We start from the raw sequence: 18,137 nt of genomic DNA on the forward strand, positions 1-18,137 counted from the left end.
TTCCCTGAATTCCCATATTACCGGCTCCATACATCTCCCCTCCCCACCCTCAACCAAATTTATTACCCCTTCCTCTGAGTGTCAAGCACAATACTCCAAGGTCACACTCAGACTAATTTGTGTGTCTCCCTGCAAGATTTTGAGCTCCATGAGAGCAGGGACCTGTGTCTCATTCACCAAGTGCACTCAATGCCTGGTGAGATGGTTAATTCTGTGTCTACATGACTGGGCTATAGGGTGCCCAGATATTTGCTCCAGTGTTATTACATATGTTTCTGTGAGAGCGTTTTTGGATGAGTTTAACATTTACATCAGTGGACTGAGTCGAGCAGATTGCCCTCCATAATGTGGGTGAGCCTCATCTAATCAGTTCAAGGCCTGAATGAAACAAAGGGCTACCCTTCCTCCAAATAAGAGGGTGTTCCTCCTGCCTGTCTTCAGACTGGGACACTGACTTTTCCTGCCTTCGGACGGGAAGTACACCATCAGTTCCCCTGGGTCTCCCAGCTCTGCTGACTGTAGATCTCTGGGACCTGTCAGCCTCTATAACCCTCTTGGTTCTACTTTTCTGGAGAACCCTAACAGATGACCTGACTGATTCTCAAAATCTGATGGATGAATTAATGAGTCCTTCCTTCATTTCATCTACCTATCCATCCACCCATGTATTCACTCATTCTTACATCCTTTCCTTCCGACCTCTCATCTAGCTGTCTATGACGGCATTTTTAGAGAAATTACCAGAAGTTCAGCCCTTGGCAGATCTAAGCTCAGGTGCCCAGCAGGCAAAGTTTGGATGGTAAGTCCCCAGTTCTCCATAAATTAGAAAGCGCTGGGATAGGGCACAGAGAGCCCTTCCTCAGACAAGCTCCAGGGACCTGGGGGAAGAGATGGAAGGGCCCCAAGGTGTTACATTACTTCAAAGCTTGCTGGGCACATGACCTCAGAGATCATCCCTTTTCCATTGCTTCCCCTTACAAATCATTTTCCACATTCAAATTGCGTGTCACTCCCCAACTTGAAACCCTTCCTCAACATGGTCCTGCTCCCTCCCTGAGCTCCCATCTTAACATTCTCCTCCTGTTCTCTAATCTATTTCTGTTCCTTAAACACACTAAGCCCTCTCTCATCTCAGGGACGTTGCACACACTGCCCTCTCTCCCCTTGGAAGGTTCTTACCTCGGTTTTTCACATGACTACTCCCGTCCATCCTTCAGATCTCTAAACTCACTACTTAAAGTTGCCGTTGTTTTATGAACGTGTCTACTCATTTCTTATGTGTCTACCTCTCTGGGCTGTGAGCACCAAGAAGGCAGGAATTACATCTCTTGATCATCATCATATTCTCTGAGCCCAGCACACAGCATAGTTCCTGGCACATGTTAGGTAGAAGATGGATACTGTGCAGTTGATGACAGGTTCATGGACAGATGGATAGAAGGGTGGATAGATCAGTGGAAGAACACATGAAGAGAAGGGCGGGTGGGGAGACTGACAGACAGATGTATGGATGGGCGGAAGGGTAGATGAATAAATAGTGGATGAGAGAGTAGACGAAGAGATAGTAGGGGTATGTGAATGAATAGATGGATGAGGATAGAAGCATGGATGGAAAGATGGATGGATACAGATGTATAAACATATGGAAGAGCATGTGGACAGATGAGTAGGTATGTAGTATTAATAAATAGGCAGATAGATGGGTGGATGACTGAGAGAATAAATAGATGATCGGATCAGAGTGTAAATGGAGAGACGGGTGGGAAGGTACATAAATGGGTCGGTGGATGAGAAGGATGAATGGATGACTGTATGGATGGGGTGATGGATAGGTGGATGGATAGCTAAGTGGGTGCATAGATAGATAGGTGGGTGGATGGGTGTATGACTGGTAAGATAAATGAGTAGGTGAGAGGGTAGATGGAGAGAGATGGGAGGTACATAGATGGATGAGAGAGAGGGAGAGCAGGAGGGATATGGGGGTCATAAAGGTATGGATTTATGTATGGGTCAGTAGGCTGGATAAATAGACGGGTGGATGGGCAGATAAATGGGTAGGTGGAGGTTGGGGGCTGGGAGTAGATCGATAGATAACAAGTGAGGGATGGAAAGATGGATGGATGGGATGATTTCTGGCCCCAAGCCCAGGAGACACCCTGAAGAGACTGAAACAAGGCCCCCTCTTACCTCCAGGAGGTTGAAGGCATGACCAAGAGCATGGATGGTCAGGTTGGCTGTGGCAGAACGGGGGAGGAAGGAGGCTGGAGAGAAGAGAAGGGTCCCCTCCAGGTTGGCTCCCAGGCTGCCTGATGCTGGAAGAGAGAGAAAGGATCAGTGCCCACCACACCACTCACCGGGCAGGAGCTGACAGCCGAGGGGCTGGAGACAGGGCTAGACACACGGTGCATCCTCTCAGCCAGGACAGGAAGCTCAGAAGTAAGCCTTACCAAGGGCAGAGGGAAGGTCACAAATGTACCCGGATCTGCTGATAGGTGGGGGCAGCCAGAGCACCCCACCCTGCCCCCCAGTTTTCCAAGTAGCTGAGGGGGGTTGGATACTTAAGCTAGAATGGGGTCTCTTTTTGATTCTGTTTAATTACAAGGAAGCAGTTGTCTCTGGTTGATGCTAATCTCCCTTTTAACCCAGGGAAAAGCAGTTCTCACCGCCCTCAGCAGGCAAGAACCCGTGAGAATTCAACAACAGTGTTTCATGGTCACCGCATCTCTTTTTAGGACAACCCTATTTTTAGAATTAAACTAATCTTCTGCTAAGAGTAGCAATAAGAGGTTTTCTTTTAGCATAACAGTAAGTTTAAAAGAACCAGTTTAGAGAAAAGACGGAAGTACTATTTTATTGAATGCTATGATGTGGCTCATATTTAACTATTTTTTACCTCTTCTGACAAAAATGCCAGGTTGCTATGAGGATACAGGAAAAAAAAAAAAATCAAGCAGATGGCATGTGACTATCTGGACATTTAGCAACAGACATGGCCTCAGCCTTATCCACATGTCCTCCGGAGTCAGAACTCCCGGGTCCCCAAGCCTCTGTGGTCCCCGAGGAGGACAGCGCTGGCCAGAGATGCCCATACCTGAGCGGAAGGTGACGTCAGAGTAGGACGAGTGTTTCCACACCTCTGGATGGAACTCCCGGCTAAGAATGTCTTGAGGGACAGCTTCCCGGAGGCTCTGTTTCAAGGGGTCGTCCGTCTCCAACAGCTGCAGGAGGTGACTCCACACAAAGGAGCCCACTGGAGTCCAGTCGCAGCCAGTGGGGAGAGGAGGGGAGGGCGATGAGGGAGGACCCACAGCTGACACAGTACAGAGAAAAGACCCCCAGCCCCCCGCTCCAGGTCCTGCTATTTCTACCCACCAGGGGCTTCTCAGGAGCCTAGCTACTGAGAACCACGTCCTTTTTGTAGATAAACAGCAAACAGAAGTGCCTTAATGGAACTTGGAAATCTAGGCTGCGCAGGGCATTCTGATGCACTTTCCTGAAGGAAAAGGGAGCCCACTGGAGCCCAGTGGGGACTGGAGTGGTTTGAGAGAGTGGGGAAAGCCCTGGTTTGAAAGTCAGACCTGAGCCTGCATCCCGGTTCCACCACTCATGAGCTGTGTGACCTTGGGCTGGTCACTCCACTTCTCTGAGCCTTAGTTGCCTCATCGGTAAAATGAACTATAATGACCCATCTCCCAGGGCAGTTTGCACAGATCAGTCAAGGGCAGAGTCTGGACCTAAAGGACTGAGTATCTTTTAGGGTTGGGAAAGGGTAAACATGCAATCCGTGATGGGGACCCTCTGAGGCTCTCTGGAGAGTTAAAAATGAAATGAGTGCACCCAGTGGAAGCAGTTCAACAGAGGATATTATTCTAATTGGGAACACCAACCCCCTTGCTCATCCCAGGCTCTCAGAATGCCCAGCAGGGGGCTTCTAGAACAATCCACCATGAAACAGAGGTGAGAATGTTTTTGTTCCCATCAGGCAACACACAAGCCTGATACCCCAGGGTCTCTATTAAGGCTGCCCCTTGGCTGACCCCCTCTGAGGGGCTTGGCCCAGTGGTCTATTGGTGTAGAACAGCCCCACATCCCATCCCACCCTAGAAACTGCCAAGAACAAACTGCGGCTTTGAGTAGCACCATTTCTTTCCCTTTGGGGGCTGGGGAGGCGTCATTTCTTTAGAAAGTAGTTTAGCAGCATCACATCAGACTTTTAAACTTGTGTGCACACCTTTATGTTGGCTGAGTGTGTGCGTGCTAAGTCATTTCCATCATGTCCAACTCTTTAAGACCCTAGGAAGTGTAGCTTGACAGGCTCCTCTGTCCATGTGGATTCTCCAAGCAAGAATATTGGAGTGGGTTGCATTTCCTCCTCCACAGGATCTTCCCAACCCAGGGATCAAACCCACATCTCTTAACGTCTCCTGCGTTGGCAGCTGGGCTCTTTACCACTAGCGCCACCTGGGAAGCCTTTTATGTTGGCTACTTCTGGGAAATTATCCTCCGGCTAGATTAGCAAAAGGGTCTGAAGGGGGATGGACAGAGACATTCATTTTGGTTGCTGTTTCTCATGGCAAAAGACCAGAAAAAAAAATCTAAATGCCCATCACTGGGGACTGGTAAAGCGGACTATGGTTTAAGCTCCTAGTGGAGCATCCCGCAGCTGCAGCTAAGAGCCCAAGTGCCCTGATGTGGAAAGAGCCCCTGGACACACTGAAGGCAGAGACAAGGGGCACAGTGTGTACACCGTGATCCGGAGTTGCTGCTGTTGTTACGGTCGTAACACATCCATGTTCATACATGCACTACATGTTCTGATGGGACACACAAGAGAATGGTCAAAGTCAGTGCCTTCAGGAAATAGGACTTAGGCAAGGAAGGCGGCCTTTAACTTTCCATTTGTATCTTGCCGTCTGCTTTGAAATTTTGGCTGCATAATCATAGCAGAGAATGAGATAGCTGCATGGCATAATTGACTTGATGGACATGAGTTTTGAGCAAACTCCGGGAGACGGTGAAGGACAGGGAAGCCTGGCACGCTGCCATCCATGGGGTCGCAAAGAGTGGGACACAACTGAATGACTGAACAACAACAATAACAGCAGTAGTGATAAGAACATTGACAGTTAACAGCTATGCATACAGCACTTACAATGTTCTAAATGCCTTCTTGTATCCATTCATTTTATGCTTCCTTTATGAGGAAAGTACTGTTATTACCCCCATTTCACAGATGGAGAGTCGGAGGCTCACAAAGGTTTGGTCATTTGCCCAAAGGCACACAGGTAGGAAGTGGCTGAGCTGGGACCTGAACCCAGTCAGGCAGTCCCCAGACTCTCAACTCACTGTGAATTATGTCAAATCACTGTGTCCTAGGGAAAAAACTTCAAAAATTAGCTGAGCCTATTTTATGAAGTTCTACCTGTTTAAAAGGAACTCTCTGACCCCACAAGGGGTCTGAGATTCGCAGACACTGTCCCTGATCTGCCTCGAGTCTCTCCTCCTCTCCTCTCTCCTTTAGGTGGTGTGCCACGACCTGGCCAAAGCTAGAAAGGAGCTCAGCGACTGTCACTCCATTGTACAGATGAAGAAACTGAGGATCAGAGAGAAGCAACTTCTGGGTTGTTCAATTGCCACCGGGGTAAGGAGAGCATGTGAGGCTATTTGTCTTGATGGCGTGGCAAAAGAAGGGGAACAGAAAGGGATGGGAAGACACCTGAGGGATGGAGGCAGAGTGCTCTGGAAACCCTGCCCCCATCAGGTGGCACCCAGGCCAGCCCCTGCCCCCCACCTGCAGCTGCTCACCCTGGGTGGACTGCTCTCTGGCCTGGGTACGCCGCACCTGGGCAAACACCTCCTCTCCCGGGCACCTCATCAGGGCCAGGTAGGCATTGATGCGGATCTCAGGATCCTCCTCGGCGTTTTGGTATAAGCTGGAGAGCACGGATCGCTGCCTCGGGCAAAGGGAAAGCCATCACCCAGAGCCCACCCACCCCCACCCAAGAGCGCCATGTCCCCTTGTCTGCCCTGGCTCCAGCAGGAGTCCCGCTGCCTCGACCTGGCTCTCCCAAAGTCTCCACTGCTCCCAGACACTCTCACCTGTGGCCCGACTGTGGGATGTGGGAGTTTGCCCAGTCACTGCTAATACCTAACTTCCCAGAGCCCCAGCCCAGAGCCTTAACAACTTCTACAGGTAACAATGGTAAGGGCTTCCCAGGCGATGCCAGTGGTAAAGACTCAAACCGCCAGTGCAGGAGATGACACGTAGGTTCGATCCCTGGGTCAGGAAGATCCCCTGGACAAGGAAATGGCAACCCACTCTAGTATTCTTGTCTGGGAAATCCCATGGACAGAGGAGCCTGGTGGGCTACAGTCCATGGGGTCAGAGAGTCAGACATGACTTAGCAACTGAGCACCATGCAAACAATGCATAAATAGGCAGGTGTGGCTACATTCCAAAAAAACATCATCTGTGAAACATCTATGAAAACACCATAGCAGCAGACTCACAGGAGGTATTCCCTCTACAGATACTCCCCTTGCCCCCCTTCCTAAGCAAGCCACTTCCCGTACCTCGAGATTCCCTCCCTTAGCACCTGCTGGTTCCCTTCACAGCACAGCCATCCGCCCATCCACTCATGCAGCAATACTAACTGAGCACCTATCACGTGCCCAGCCAGGTGCAAGGGAACAGCTGTGAGCAAGACAAACCCCGCTCTGTCCATCTGAAGCTTACATTCTGGTGCAGAGAGACAGATAGTAAAGCAGGAGAATATACAGTACGTTGCTGCATGCTAAGGCACTTCAGTAGTGTCTGACTCTTTGCAATCCCATGGACTGTATCCCTCTCCAGGCTCCTCTGTCCATGGGATTCTCCAGGCAAGAATACTAGAGCAGGTTGCCATGCCCACTTCCAGGAGATCTTCCTGACTCAGAGATTGAACCCATGTGTCTTGCATCTCCTACACTGGCAGACGGGTTCTTTACCACTAGTACCACCCGGTAAGCCCATAACTGCTAAAAAGGGAAAAATAAAATAGGGAAGCCGGATGCCTAGGGGAGCTTGAAAAGGTCAGTTGCAGGTGAAAGGAAGCCAAGGAAGATCCCTAACAGTAAAGTGGTTTCTAAGTAAAAACCTTCTGTAGATAAAGGAGTAAAGCCTAGGGAAATACAGAGGAAAGGCATTCCAGGAAAGGAGAAGAGCGTGTGTAAATGGCCTGAGGCAGAAGTGAGCCCAGGAGGCTTGATGATCAACAGGGAGACCAGCATGGCTGGGCAGGAGTAGCGGGGGTGAGGGAAGCAGGAAATGAAGCCAAGAGGTGCTCGTGGGTCAGTGGTCAAATCACAGGAAGGACCCTGACTCTAAATGAGACAAGAGCCACATTAGTCCAAGGGTCAGCAAACTTCCTGTAAAGGGAAAGATGGTCAATTTTTTTTTTTTTTTGCCTTTGCAGACCATACAGTTGCTCTTGCAACTACTCAATTCCACAATCATAGCAAGGAAGCAGCCCAGACCACACGTCAATGAACAGGCAGAGCTGTGTTCCAACAACACTTTACCTACAAGAACAGGCAACAAGCTGGATGTCGACCAAGGACCTTGCTGACTCCTGAACCAGAGGGTTTGCAGCACAGATCGTTTATGTGTGGCATGTTTGTAATCACTCGCTTACTTGAGTATTCGATGAATACATGCCCCCCCACCCCAGATACAGGCTCTATGAAAGCAGAGACCTGGGCACCTGGTTCACGCCAGTGCCCGGCACATAGTAGGTGCTCAATAAATGCGATGAATGAATGGGCAAGCAAAGACGTGCATTAACAGTGGTTCAAGACCCACTCCTGCCCAATGCCAAGCCCAGTGAAATAACTCCCAGGCGCTCACGTCCGCAGAGCAGGGAACCCTCCGGAAGGCCTGGATGGCCCCCAGCCGGATCTCAGGGGGGCAGCTCCCCAGGGAGGCACAAGTGCTCAGCTTGGGGGTGAGAGCCGTGGCCGCCCGGCCAGCGTTGCCAATGGCCTTCAGCACGAACAGGAGCTGAAACAAGATGATGGTGGGGCCTTGAGGCCGGTGGTGGCGCCCAGCCCACCCGCCCAGTCTACAGCTCGCCTGCTTGGCAGGGACCCCCTCAAGGGCCCATGCCCAGGTGTGGGCTGTCCTCACCTGATCAGCGTCTGAGGGCTCCCAGAAGGTGCAGTTGGCACCCACGGCATCTCCCAGGATCCTCACGAGGGAGCCGACACCAGACAGCTGCTCACAGGGCCCGTCCAGAGACACACACAGGTTGTGCACCAGAGCTGAGATGCCCAGGAAGGCGCTGGAGCTGGCCCCCGGGGCCTGCAACAGAGGCTGGGGACAGAAACCGGCCCCCACCCCAGCCAAGAAGCCTGGTAAGGGGTCTTTCACAAGCCTCCCCACGGGATGTTTCCTAAAAATACAGATGCACCCCCGCCCGGACTCCTGAGGGTGTAAATAAATTGCCCGTGGGGGACCTGCAGGGAGCATTTCTTAAAATACCCCAGGGGGCTTCCCTGGTGGCTCAGGGGTAAAGAATTTGCCTGCCGATGCAAGGAGACCCAGGTTCGATCCCTGGTCCAGGAAGATTCCACATGCCACGGGACAACTGAGCCCAAGCACCACAAAGACTGAGCCTGTGCTCTAGAGCCTGGGAACTGTGACTACTGAAGCCTGTGCACCCTAGAGCCCGTGCTCCACAACAAGAGCAGCCACGGCAATGAGGCCACACGCCACAACTAGAGTAGCCAGGCTCGCTGCACCTAGAGAAAAGCCCACGCGGCAGTGAAGACCCAGCACAGCCACAATTAAATCAACCAATAAAATTATTATTTTTTTAATGTCCCAGAAGGCCTTTTCTTGCATCCAGGTTGGACAACAGTATTTCAGGCTGACAGGGGACACTTGGCCAGGCTGGAGACAGAATAAGCTGTCACAACTGGGGGTCAGTGCGTTCTTGTGATGGGATGAGAGAACAAATACAGCCCTGAGAGGCACAAGCTCTGGGCTAGCAGGATGAGAAACGGCAGGAGACAGGCGAGCGAAGAGCCTGGACTCCAACAGCCCAGAGACCCACCTGCTCTGCTCCCTGTGTGTCCCTGGCAAGTGGCCACAGCCACGACACCAGTATGTACGTAACACTTAGCCCACATCAGAATGCCTATCAGTCCACACCATCCCAAGGCAAAGAAAGCACCTTGCCCGAGGTCGTGCTGGTAAGGGACTAGGCTGGGTTCTAACGCGGGGTTGGGGTGGTATCGCGCACCAGGGTCTGCGCCCTAAGGCCCCCACCCCCCACACTTCTGCACTTCTGCTGAGCAAACAGAGGAGAGAGAGAAAGGAAAGAGGGGACACCCAACCCCACCCGGCACTGGCTGAGTCCCCGCGGGCCCTGCAGGGCACTGCTGTCAGTGTGGCCACCGTGTCACCTGTTAGGCTGTGAGCAATGCCCCCTGGGTCCAGTCCTGGCCTGGCTGTGACTCAGTGCCTGGTTCCCTGTTGAACGGAGCCAACCACACAGCCTGCATGGACTGGCCCTACTGTAAACGCAGGCATCCGGGGCGGGGGCGGGGGGGGGGTGGTGGGGGGACAGGGATGAGTGCTCCCCACGCTCCACCTGGACAGTTAGTCAAGAGTCCGACCAGCATGAGGGACTGAGAGATCCTGCTGGAGACCCCTCCCCCGCATCAGCCAGCCCAGGGGTCTCCCATACACTCCCCACTGGTGGCCTCTGAATCCTGGCCCCCTGTCAATCTGGGAGGGCAGAGTGAGGAGTGACAAGTGAGCCCGCCCCCTGGTGGGTGAAGACACGCCCCCCGACTAAGGACACGCTCCCAGGTGAATGAGGACACGCCCCACGGTCCAAGAAAAAGGCACAGCAGCTGCATCACCTGGGCCAGCTGCCCAGCCTCCTAGGGCCTCAGTTTCCTCATCTGTAAAATGGGAGGGATAAGAGCACCTACATCATAGAGGCATCATGGGGGTTAAATAGGACCTCCTTGGGTTGTTAAAAATCCCTAGCCTAGTGTCACACGCTTTCTTACTCCTGAGACTCATTAAATACGCTTGATTACAAGAACAGCAGCAGCTCTAAACTGCTGGGTCTCCCCACGAGGCATCCAGAGAAGTGCTTTACATTCAGCATCTCATTTCTCACCACGAGCCCAAGAGGCAAATACTGTTCGATCTCCATCTTACAGACCAGAAAAACGGGCTCAGATTAGGTCAGGATCATGCAGCTGGCTGGGACACTGCTGAGACTCAAACCCCGTTTCTCTGATCTGCCTCCACTGGCCCCACCAGGCAGAGGCACAAACTCTGGAGGACAGCAGGTCCCCCGTCTCTCCCTGCTGCGTCCAATCAGCAGCGGAGCAGGGGCGGGGCCACATGGGTGGGGGCAGGGCACAGGGCTCACCAGCAGCACGCGGACCGTAGCATCTGTGGGCTCCGGGACGAAGGCCAGCGACCAGAGCCACGCCTCTGTCTCGTCTGCCTCCACCTCCCCGGACATGATGAGCTCTGCCATGAGGCCCACGCAGGCCTCGGTGCCACAGGAGGGCAGGGCATCCACCAGCGGCTGCCTGACATGGAGAGAGGCCCAGGGAACGTCACGATGGCAGCCTACACGCCCAAGTGTCCTCCAGGATGCCTCCCTCATGTAGCCTCTGGTCATCTGGGAGCAATCAGAGGCTCAGAGAGGTAAGGCAGGGACGTGTCCATGCTCACACACCCAGAAAGGGGCTGAGCCAGACCCAGGCAGCCTGGTGGGGATTCTGTGCTCTTAGGGCCCCGGAGACACCAGCAGCCCTGTCTGAAAGTTAGTCGGTCAGTTGTATCTGACTCTGTACAACTCCACAGACGGTAGCCCACCAGGCTCCTCTGTCCATGGCATTCTCCAGGCAAGAACACTGGAGTGGGTTGCCAATCACCTTCTCCAAGGGATCTTCACAACCCAAGGATTGAACCCGAATCTCCTGCATTGCAGGTAGATTCTTTACCCTCTGACCTGCCAAGGAAACCCAGTCTAAACTCTGGCAATTCAGCCCACTCTGGAGACACAGCAGTTTGGGGCGATGTGAGTCCCTGCCCACTGCTCTCCCCAAACCAACCACACTCACCTCATAGGATAAGAATCCCTTGCGTAGAACAGGAGTCAACAACTGGCAGGTGGCCCCGCATTAAACAGAAGCCCCTCAGTAAACCTCTAATGCTCTCAGCCCAACATTACAATCTTTCCTTTTTCTTTTTTTGAAATTACAGAAAGGTTGGTATGTTCAGGAAAGGTTTTGAACCTTTGCACAGTGATGAGTCTAAATGGGGAGATGATGGCTGAATGGGTGCCTCAATTACAGTAGAAATGGGAGGCTCCCAGGGATGGGTCACACAGGCAGCAGGGTACACAGGGTGGAGCAGAGTGGGCCCCCCACCTTATCAACCCTGATGAGTGACATCCACAGCCACAGAGGGCCAGGCATCCCACCCACCCTTGACTCGCACACACCATCTGCCTATAAACAGTCTCTGGCCTCAATTTATTTATTTATAAAATGGGAATGCTCATGACTGGGCCAGCTCCAAGATGATCATGAGGCCTCAAGAACACAAGTCTCTTCCTCTGGAGATATCCCACCTGCCCTTCCCATCTCTCGCCCTTGTATTTCCTCTCTTTCCCTTATAGATTTGGGCCCAGGAAAACCAGGCTCTGGGCAGAAATGGAGGAGGAGGTGAGGGCAAGAGAAATCTCTCAAGAGTATCAGTCGTCTTGGAAACTTCTAGATTTGGAGATGATTTCCCCACCTCCCTGACTCCTAACATCTAGGTAGACAAGCGAGACACAGGGACTTGTGGGAATATCCCAAGTGACAAGTAGGGTGAGTCACCAGGGGAATAGGGAACTCCACATGGAGACTCAGAGGCCCCTCCCTACAGCAAAGACAGCTAAAATGTGCCCAAGTATCACTTATATTTAAGACCCTAAGAATTTGATGGATAAGCACAGACCACCTGGGTTCAAATCTAAACTCTGCTGTGTGACTTTGGGCAAGTTTCCTAACTGCTCTGTGCCTTGGTTTCCTTTTACAACTGTTGCATAGGAATAAAACCACCTACCTCATGGGGTCATTGTCAGGATTAAATGCATGAACACAGATAAAAGGCTTGGAAGGTATCTGTGCCTTATTAGCTATTAAGTTTGTAGTCCTTCAAATAGACATGTGATAATGTTGATTCATGGGCTTCCCTGGTGGCTCAGACTGTCTGAAGAATCTGCCTGCAGTGCAGGAGACCTGAGTTTGATCCCTGGGTTTAGAAGATCCACTGAAGAAGGGAATGGCTACCCACTCCCGTATTTTTGCCTGCAGAATCCCCATGGCAGGTGAATGGATAAGAAAGCTGTGGTACATATACACAATTACTCAGCCATTAAAAAGAATACATTTGAATCAGTTCTAATAGTTTGAATCAGTTGGATTAAACTGGAGCCTATTATACAGAGTGAAATAAGTCAGAAAGAAAAACACCAATACAGTATACTAACGCATATATATGGAATTTAGAAAGATGGTAACGACAACCCTGTATGTGAGACAGCAAAAGAGACACAGATGTATAGAACAGTCTTTTGGACTCTGTGGGAGAGGGGGGCAGATGATTTGGGAGAATGGCATTAAAACATGTATAATATCATATAAGAAACGAATTGCCAGTCCAGGTTTGATGCAGGATACAGGAGCTTGGGGCTGGTGCACTGGGATGACCCAGAGGGATGGTATGGGGAGGGAGGTGGGAGGGGGGCTCAGGATGGGGAACACGTGTACACCGTGGCGGATGCATGTTGATGTATGGCAAAACCAATACAATACTGTAAAGTAAAAAAAAATAAAATAAAAAAAAAAAGAATCCCCATGGACAGAGGAGCCTGATGGGCTACCATCCATGGAGTCACAAAGAGTCAGACATGACTGAATGATTAACATACTGGTGGTTCAGTGGTTAAGAATCCGCCTGTAATGCAGAAGATAAAAGTTCAATCCCTGGGTCGGGAAGACCTCCTGGACAAAGAAACGGCAACCCACTCCAGCATTCTTGCCTGGGAAATCCCATGGACAGAGAAGCCTGGTGGGCTAAGATGGGGTCTCAAAGAATCAGACACAACTTAGCAACTAAACAACAATGTTGATATGGTGGGCGGCAGCGGGTTGGGGGGGTTTCTTTCTTATTTCTGAGTCAATAAAATATTTTTCAGGTCTCAAGATCTGAGAGCCTTTGAAAAGCTCACACACCTGAAATCTGGATCTTGTGGGCCTAGTGAACAGCTGAACTTGGGAAGGGAGCTACAGGTTTCCCCCTCAACCCTCTACAGTCCTCTGCCCCTGGAGGCAGGACTCAGAACTTCCCCTCCACCCTTGGGGCCTCTCTATACCCCTTGCTGGCCCCACATCAGCAGGGTGTGGGGGTGGATCCCAGCCCTGCTCAGCAACCCCCACTCCCAGCAGAAGGGAACCCAAGGCGCATTGGAATGCTAATTCCGGCTCCCTGCCAGAGGCACCCTGTGTGGGGAGGGAACAATGCCTGTCTTTATCCCAGCCAGGCCCCGCAGCCTCCAGTCTCCACAGCCTCCAGTCTCCAGCCCCCGTGGGAACCTCCAAGCTCCCCGATTAATCGTCTTCTTGGCAGATGTCCCCAGACAGAAGGACAAGTCAGGAATGAGATAACATATCACAGGGATGAGCTGAAATGTCACTATCATCTCTCGAGGGTGACCTAGGACAGCAGCAAGATTATCCAGCCCCACCAGGACCCCCCAGCCAACTCCTGGCCCAGCCCCTTACCAGTTGTCTCGGCATTTAAAAGAAAGTCCCCAGAGTTCCATGAGCTCATCCGCAGAGAGGCCTCGGAGCTCAGACACCAGCGTCAGGAACAGTTCTGTGGCCTGGAAATCAGAGGGGGCAGCGTGAGAGACTCGAACCCCAAAGGTCACCTCATCCATCCCCCTGTCTCCAGATATGCTTAGTCGCTCAGTTGTGTCCGACTCTTTGCAACACCATGGACTGTAGCCCCCCAGGCTCCTCTGTCCACTCGACTCTCTGGGTGAGAATACTGGAGTGGTCGCCATTCCCTTCTCCAGGGGATCTTCCCAACACAGGGATCGAACCCATGTCTCCTGCATTGCAGGCAGATTCTTTATCAGCTGAGCCATCAACATGGCTCCAAAGAACATGGGAACTCCAGTATCTCCCACAGCTTCACAGACCCAAAGAGATGAGGCTACTCATATGGGTTCCTTTCCACTGAATCCTAAGCTCCCGGCACACAGGCTGGCCCATTTTTATTTTTTAGTTTAACAAGCTATTGGGCACCTACATGGGCCAGGGACATGGGGGTAAAAAAGGAGAGATGGCGTGTATATTTGTGGACTTTATGCTCTAATAAAAGCCCAGTGACTGAGTGGGAAAGAATCTACCTGCAATGCAGGAGACTTGCAAGAGACGCGGTTTTGATCGCTGGGCCAAGAAGATCCCCTGGAGAAGAATATGACAACTCACTCCAGTATTTCTGCCTGGGAAATCCCATGGACAGAGATGCCTGACAGTCTACAGTCAACAGGGTCGCAAAGGAGTCAGACACAACTGAGCAACCAAACAACATGTTACGATGATTGTAATTATTGTAATGAGTCCTCCCATATTTCACAAAGTGTCTGATATTTCCAACTAAAGAAAATATGTGAACGTTTTTCAGAATTATCAACAGTGATGGCTAATCGGCAGGGGTTTGCAGCTTTCGCCCCTTGTCTATAGGTCTGACCAGCACAGTCACCAAGTCTCCAAACACTCGAGGAAATAAAGGACTCTATTCAGAGCCCACACCTCTCAGGAGTTTCAGGAGATAGTGGGTTTGGGATGCTGGCCCCACATCCTGCCTTCCCTCCCCCATGCCCCCTCAGTCTCAGATTTGTTGCCTCAGCCCAAACCCAAAGCCATAGAAAGAGTGATGAGGTTCCTGGCTTCCTGTTGGGTTTGGTCAAGAGTGAGTCCTCACCCCACCCAGCCGGGGGTCCACGGCTGCAGGGATGGGCTTGCATCACTCAGGCCTCCTCTGCTCTCAGTGGCTGGGACTGAGTTCTGTGCACACAGCTTGACTTCAGCCAGACTCAAACAGGAAACAGGCCTCATGCGCCAACTCTCCCACCAGAGTGTCTGCCCCCAGGGTAGGCAGCATCCCGATTGTGTGACTTTTGCTGGCGGAGCCGGTGTGGGTGTGTGGGTGTGTGTGTGGGTGTGGGTGTGGGTGTGGTCACTTCAGTCGTGTCCGACTCTTTGTGACTCTATGGACTGTAGCCTGCCAGGCTTCTCTGTCCATGGGATTCTCCAGGCAAGAATGCTGGAGTGTGTTGCCATGCCCTCCTCAGCAACATCGATGCATAGCAGTAATAACAATAACAATGGTTGCTTTGCGTGGAGCCTCCACTGAGGGCCAGGCGCTGCTCTAGGCACGTTACAGGCACCACTTCATTTGACCTTGACCGTACGAGGGGCCATGACTCTCCTCACTTAACAGAGCACTTAAGTCAGGTGACAGCGGCCACAGGGCTACTAAGTGGCAGAGCTGAGACTTTAACCCACGCTCTTAACCAGCATCCTATACTCAAGGCCCTGGAGAGGGGAGATAAAAAGCCCCGATTGACAGTTTCCGTGGTATCAATACTCCCACTGTGGCCATTACCAGCAGCCGAGGTGCCATCACTGAATGCAGACGTGCAGTCACTGTAGAGAAGCAAGCCATCGTGGCTTGTTTCTAACCCACAATGGATGCCAGTGACCACCAGCGCAAAGATAAAAATGTAGTGAAATAACTAGCAGATGATGATACTGAGTACTCATTACCTTCGTTTTGAATATGATTTTCACTGTAAAGGGGTATAACAATCTTTTGTTTAATTGGAGTATTGCTGCTTCCCTGGTGGCTCAGAGGGTAAAGAATCCACCTGCAACGCAGGAGACCTGGGTTCAATCCCTGGGTTGGGAAGATTCCCCTAGAGGAGGGCATGGCAGTCCCCTCCAGGATTCTTGCCTGTAGAATCCCCATGGACAGAGGAGCCTGGCGGGCTACGTTCATGGGGGTCGCAGTCAGACACAACTGAAGCGAGTGAGCTCCAACACCTGTCTAGGTCACCACAGAGGACCGATAAAGCTCCCTGTGCTATACAGCAGGTTCTCATTAGAGTATAACTTCATCTTTGGTGATGTCTGCTTAGCAACCAACCTGCAGGATGTCCAGAGGCTAACCATCAGCTCTGGCAAGTCAGTACAAGCCAGCCTGGCACACCACCATCCACGCTTGGCTGTACAGAGTCAGTGTTGAGTCAATGTCTGTGAGGTGGGTGCTCTGAGTACCCCAGAATGGTGGTCAGGAGCTGTGCCCTCCTCAGGCGTCCTCCCTGGCAGCCTGGGGACGCGGGGGGCACTTACCCGCCCACCTTCTCTCCCCATCCTCTCCTTCACTCCACCAGGCTCTTGGCCACCCCAGGCCTCTGCCCCTCACATCGAAATCCCGAGGGCCTCTCTGCAGAGGGTCAGGCTGGATTTGCTCTCTATTGAGTCCCAAGCCCTGGTTTTGTTTCCAAACTGAAAAACCCATCTTGTCTCCTGCCCACCAACAATGGGGTGGGGCAGAGGCATTCCCAGCGGAAGCCCACGGGCCATCCCCCTGGTAACCGGTGGGCCCTCTCCCGGGGAGAGGGATGCGAAGCACGCTTGATGTGCACTCAGGCATCCCCAAGAAGCTATTTTCAGGAACAAAGTCCTCAGCAATTCACCCCAGCCCAGGGGACCTCCCTGGTGGGAACAATTTGCTTCCTTGTTAGCGCTATAAAGACAGGACAGCCGCCCCGCGCCCTCTGGGGCCACTGCTGCCAGGCTGCAGGAGGGGAGACAGGCCGACGACATGCCTGGCCCTGAGCTGCCTCTGCTGGGGAAATGCCCGGTCAAGGGGCTGGGGGTGAGGCTCTGGGGCCAGAGGGAAGGAGGCAGGTTGGAACACAGGAGGCAGAGCAGTGGTTCTCAGTGGGGGTGAACGTGCTCCCCAGGGGACTCGGGTAACACGTGGAGACACTGGGTTATCATGACAGGAATGGAGGTGATGCTGACCCTGGTGGGTAGAGGTCAGGGAGGCAGCTAAACATCTGACAGTGCACGGGGTGCCCCAGGGGCTCAGGAGTGCCAGGGTGAGAGTCCCTGCCGAGGGGGCCAGGGTGCCTGGGCGAACAGCCAGTTCTGTCACCCTCTAGCCTCAGGCTTGGAGCACCACCTCGCGGGGCTGTGGGCCCTCTCCTTGGGGCTGCTCTCTGACTCCTCTCTGACCCCCACAGAGCCCCCCAGGTCAGGGGTTCCAGAGAGCAATGAGCTGGAGCCTTGGCTCCCGGCCCCCGAAACAGTGAAGAACCAGCTGCAAGCGTGTCTCTGTTACATACACGCAAAATGTACAGTGTGTGTGTATCTGAGTCTTCAGTACATACATACATATAGTCTATATTTACTGACTACATGTTCAACATATTTTATACAAATTCAATACATTCCTCTTTTTGGCCACCATACACCTTGTGGAATCTTAGGTCCCCAATCAGGGATGGAATTCAGGTCCTCAGCAGTGCAAGTGCAGAGTCTTAAGCGCTGGACTGCCAGGGAAGCCTCAATATATTCTTTGTGTGTGTTCGTTGTTGTTGAGTCACTAAGTCATGTCTGATTCTTTTGTGACCCCATGGACTATAGCCCACCAGATTCTTCTCTCCATGGGATCATCCTGGCAAGAATACTGGAGTGGGTTGCCATTTCTTCCTCCAGATTGTGTATGTGGGTGGGGTGGGTATGTGTGGGGGTGTGTGTGTGTTGCCATCTCTTCCTCCAGATTGTGTGTGTGTGTGTGGGGTGGGTATGTGGCGGGGAGGGGGGGGTGTTGTGTTTTTTCCTCCAGATTGTGTGTGGGGGGGTGTGCGTGTACAGTGTGTGTGTCCTGAGAGATCTCTAGGACAGGCCAGGTCCAGAAGGTTGGTCTGGGGGCCCTAAAGGCCCATGTGCCCGCAGACAGGCCGATGAGAAGGCGGCCTCCTCCAGGCTCCTCT

General features: G+C 52.2%; 1 protein-coding gene across 1 annotated transcript in view; it reads right to left on the bottom strand.

Moving 5' to 3' along the window:
* The window catches only part of LOC616782 (uncharacterized), a 164,984-nt gene that overhangs the window by 130,397 nt on the left and 16,450 nt on the right, over nucleotides 1-18,137 (bottom strand). Inside the window, exons 9-15 of the mRNA XM_059881464.1 lie at nucleotides 13,846-13,946; nucleotides 10,431-10,596; nucleotides 8,165-8,350; nucleotides 7,886-8,038; nucleotides 5,806-5,950; nucleotides 3,092-3,250; nucleotides 2,188-2,312 (exon numbers count right to left, since the gene is read on the bottom strand). Of these exons, the coding sequence (XP_059737447.1) occupies nucleotides 2,188-2,312; nucleotides 3,092-3,250; nucleotides 5,806-5,950; nucleotides 7,886-8,038; nucleotides 8,165-8,350; nucleotides 10,431-10,596; nucleotides 13,846-13,946 (1,035 nt within the window). The remainder of the gene's footprint in view (nucleotides 1-2,187; nucleotides 2,313-3,091; nucleotides 3,251-5,805; nucleotides 5,951-7,885; nucleotides 8,039-8,164; nucleotides 8,351-10,430; nucleotides 10,597-13,845; nucleotides 13,947-18,137) is intronic.

This window comes from Bos taurus, chromosome 25 (assembly GCF_002263795.3).
Source record: "Bos taurus isolate L1 Dominette 01449 registration number 42190680 breed Hereford chromosome 25, ARS-UCD2.0, whole genome shotgun sequence".
Lineage (NCBI taxonomy): Eukaryota > Metazoa > Chordata > Mammalia > Artiodactyla > Bovidae > Bos > Bos taurus.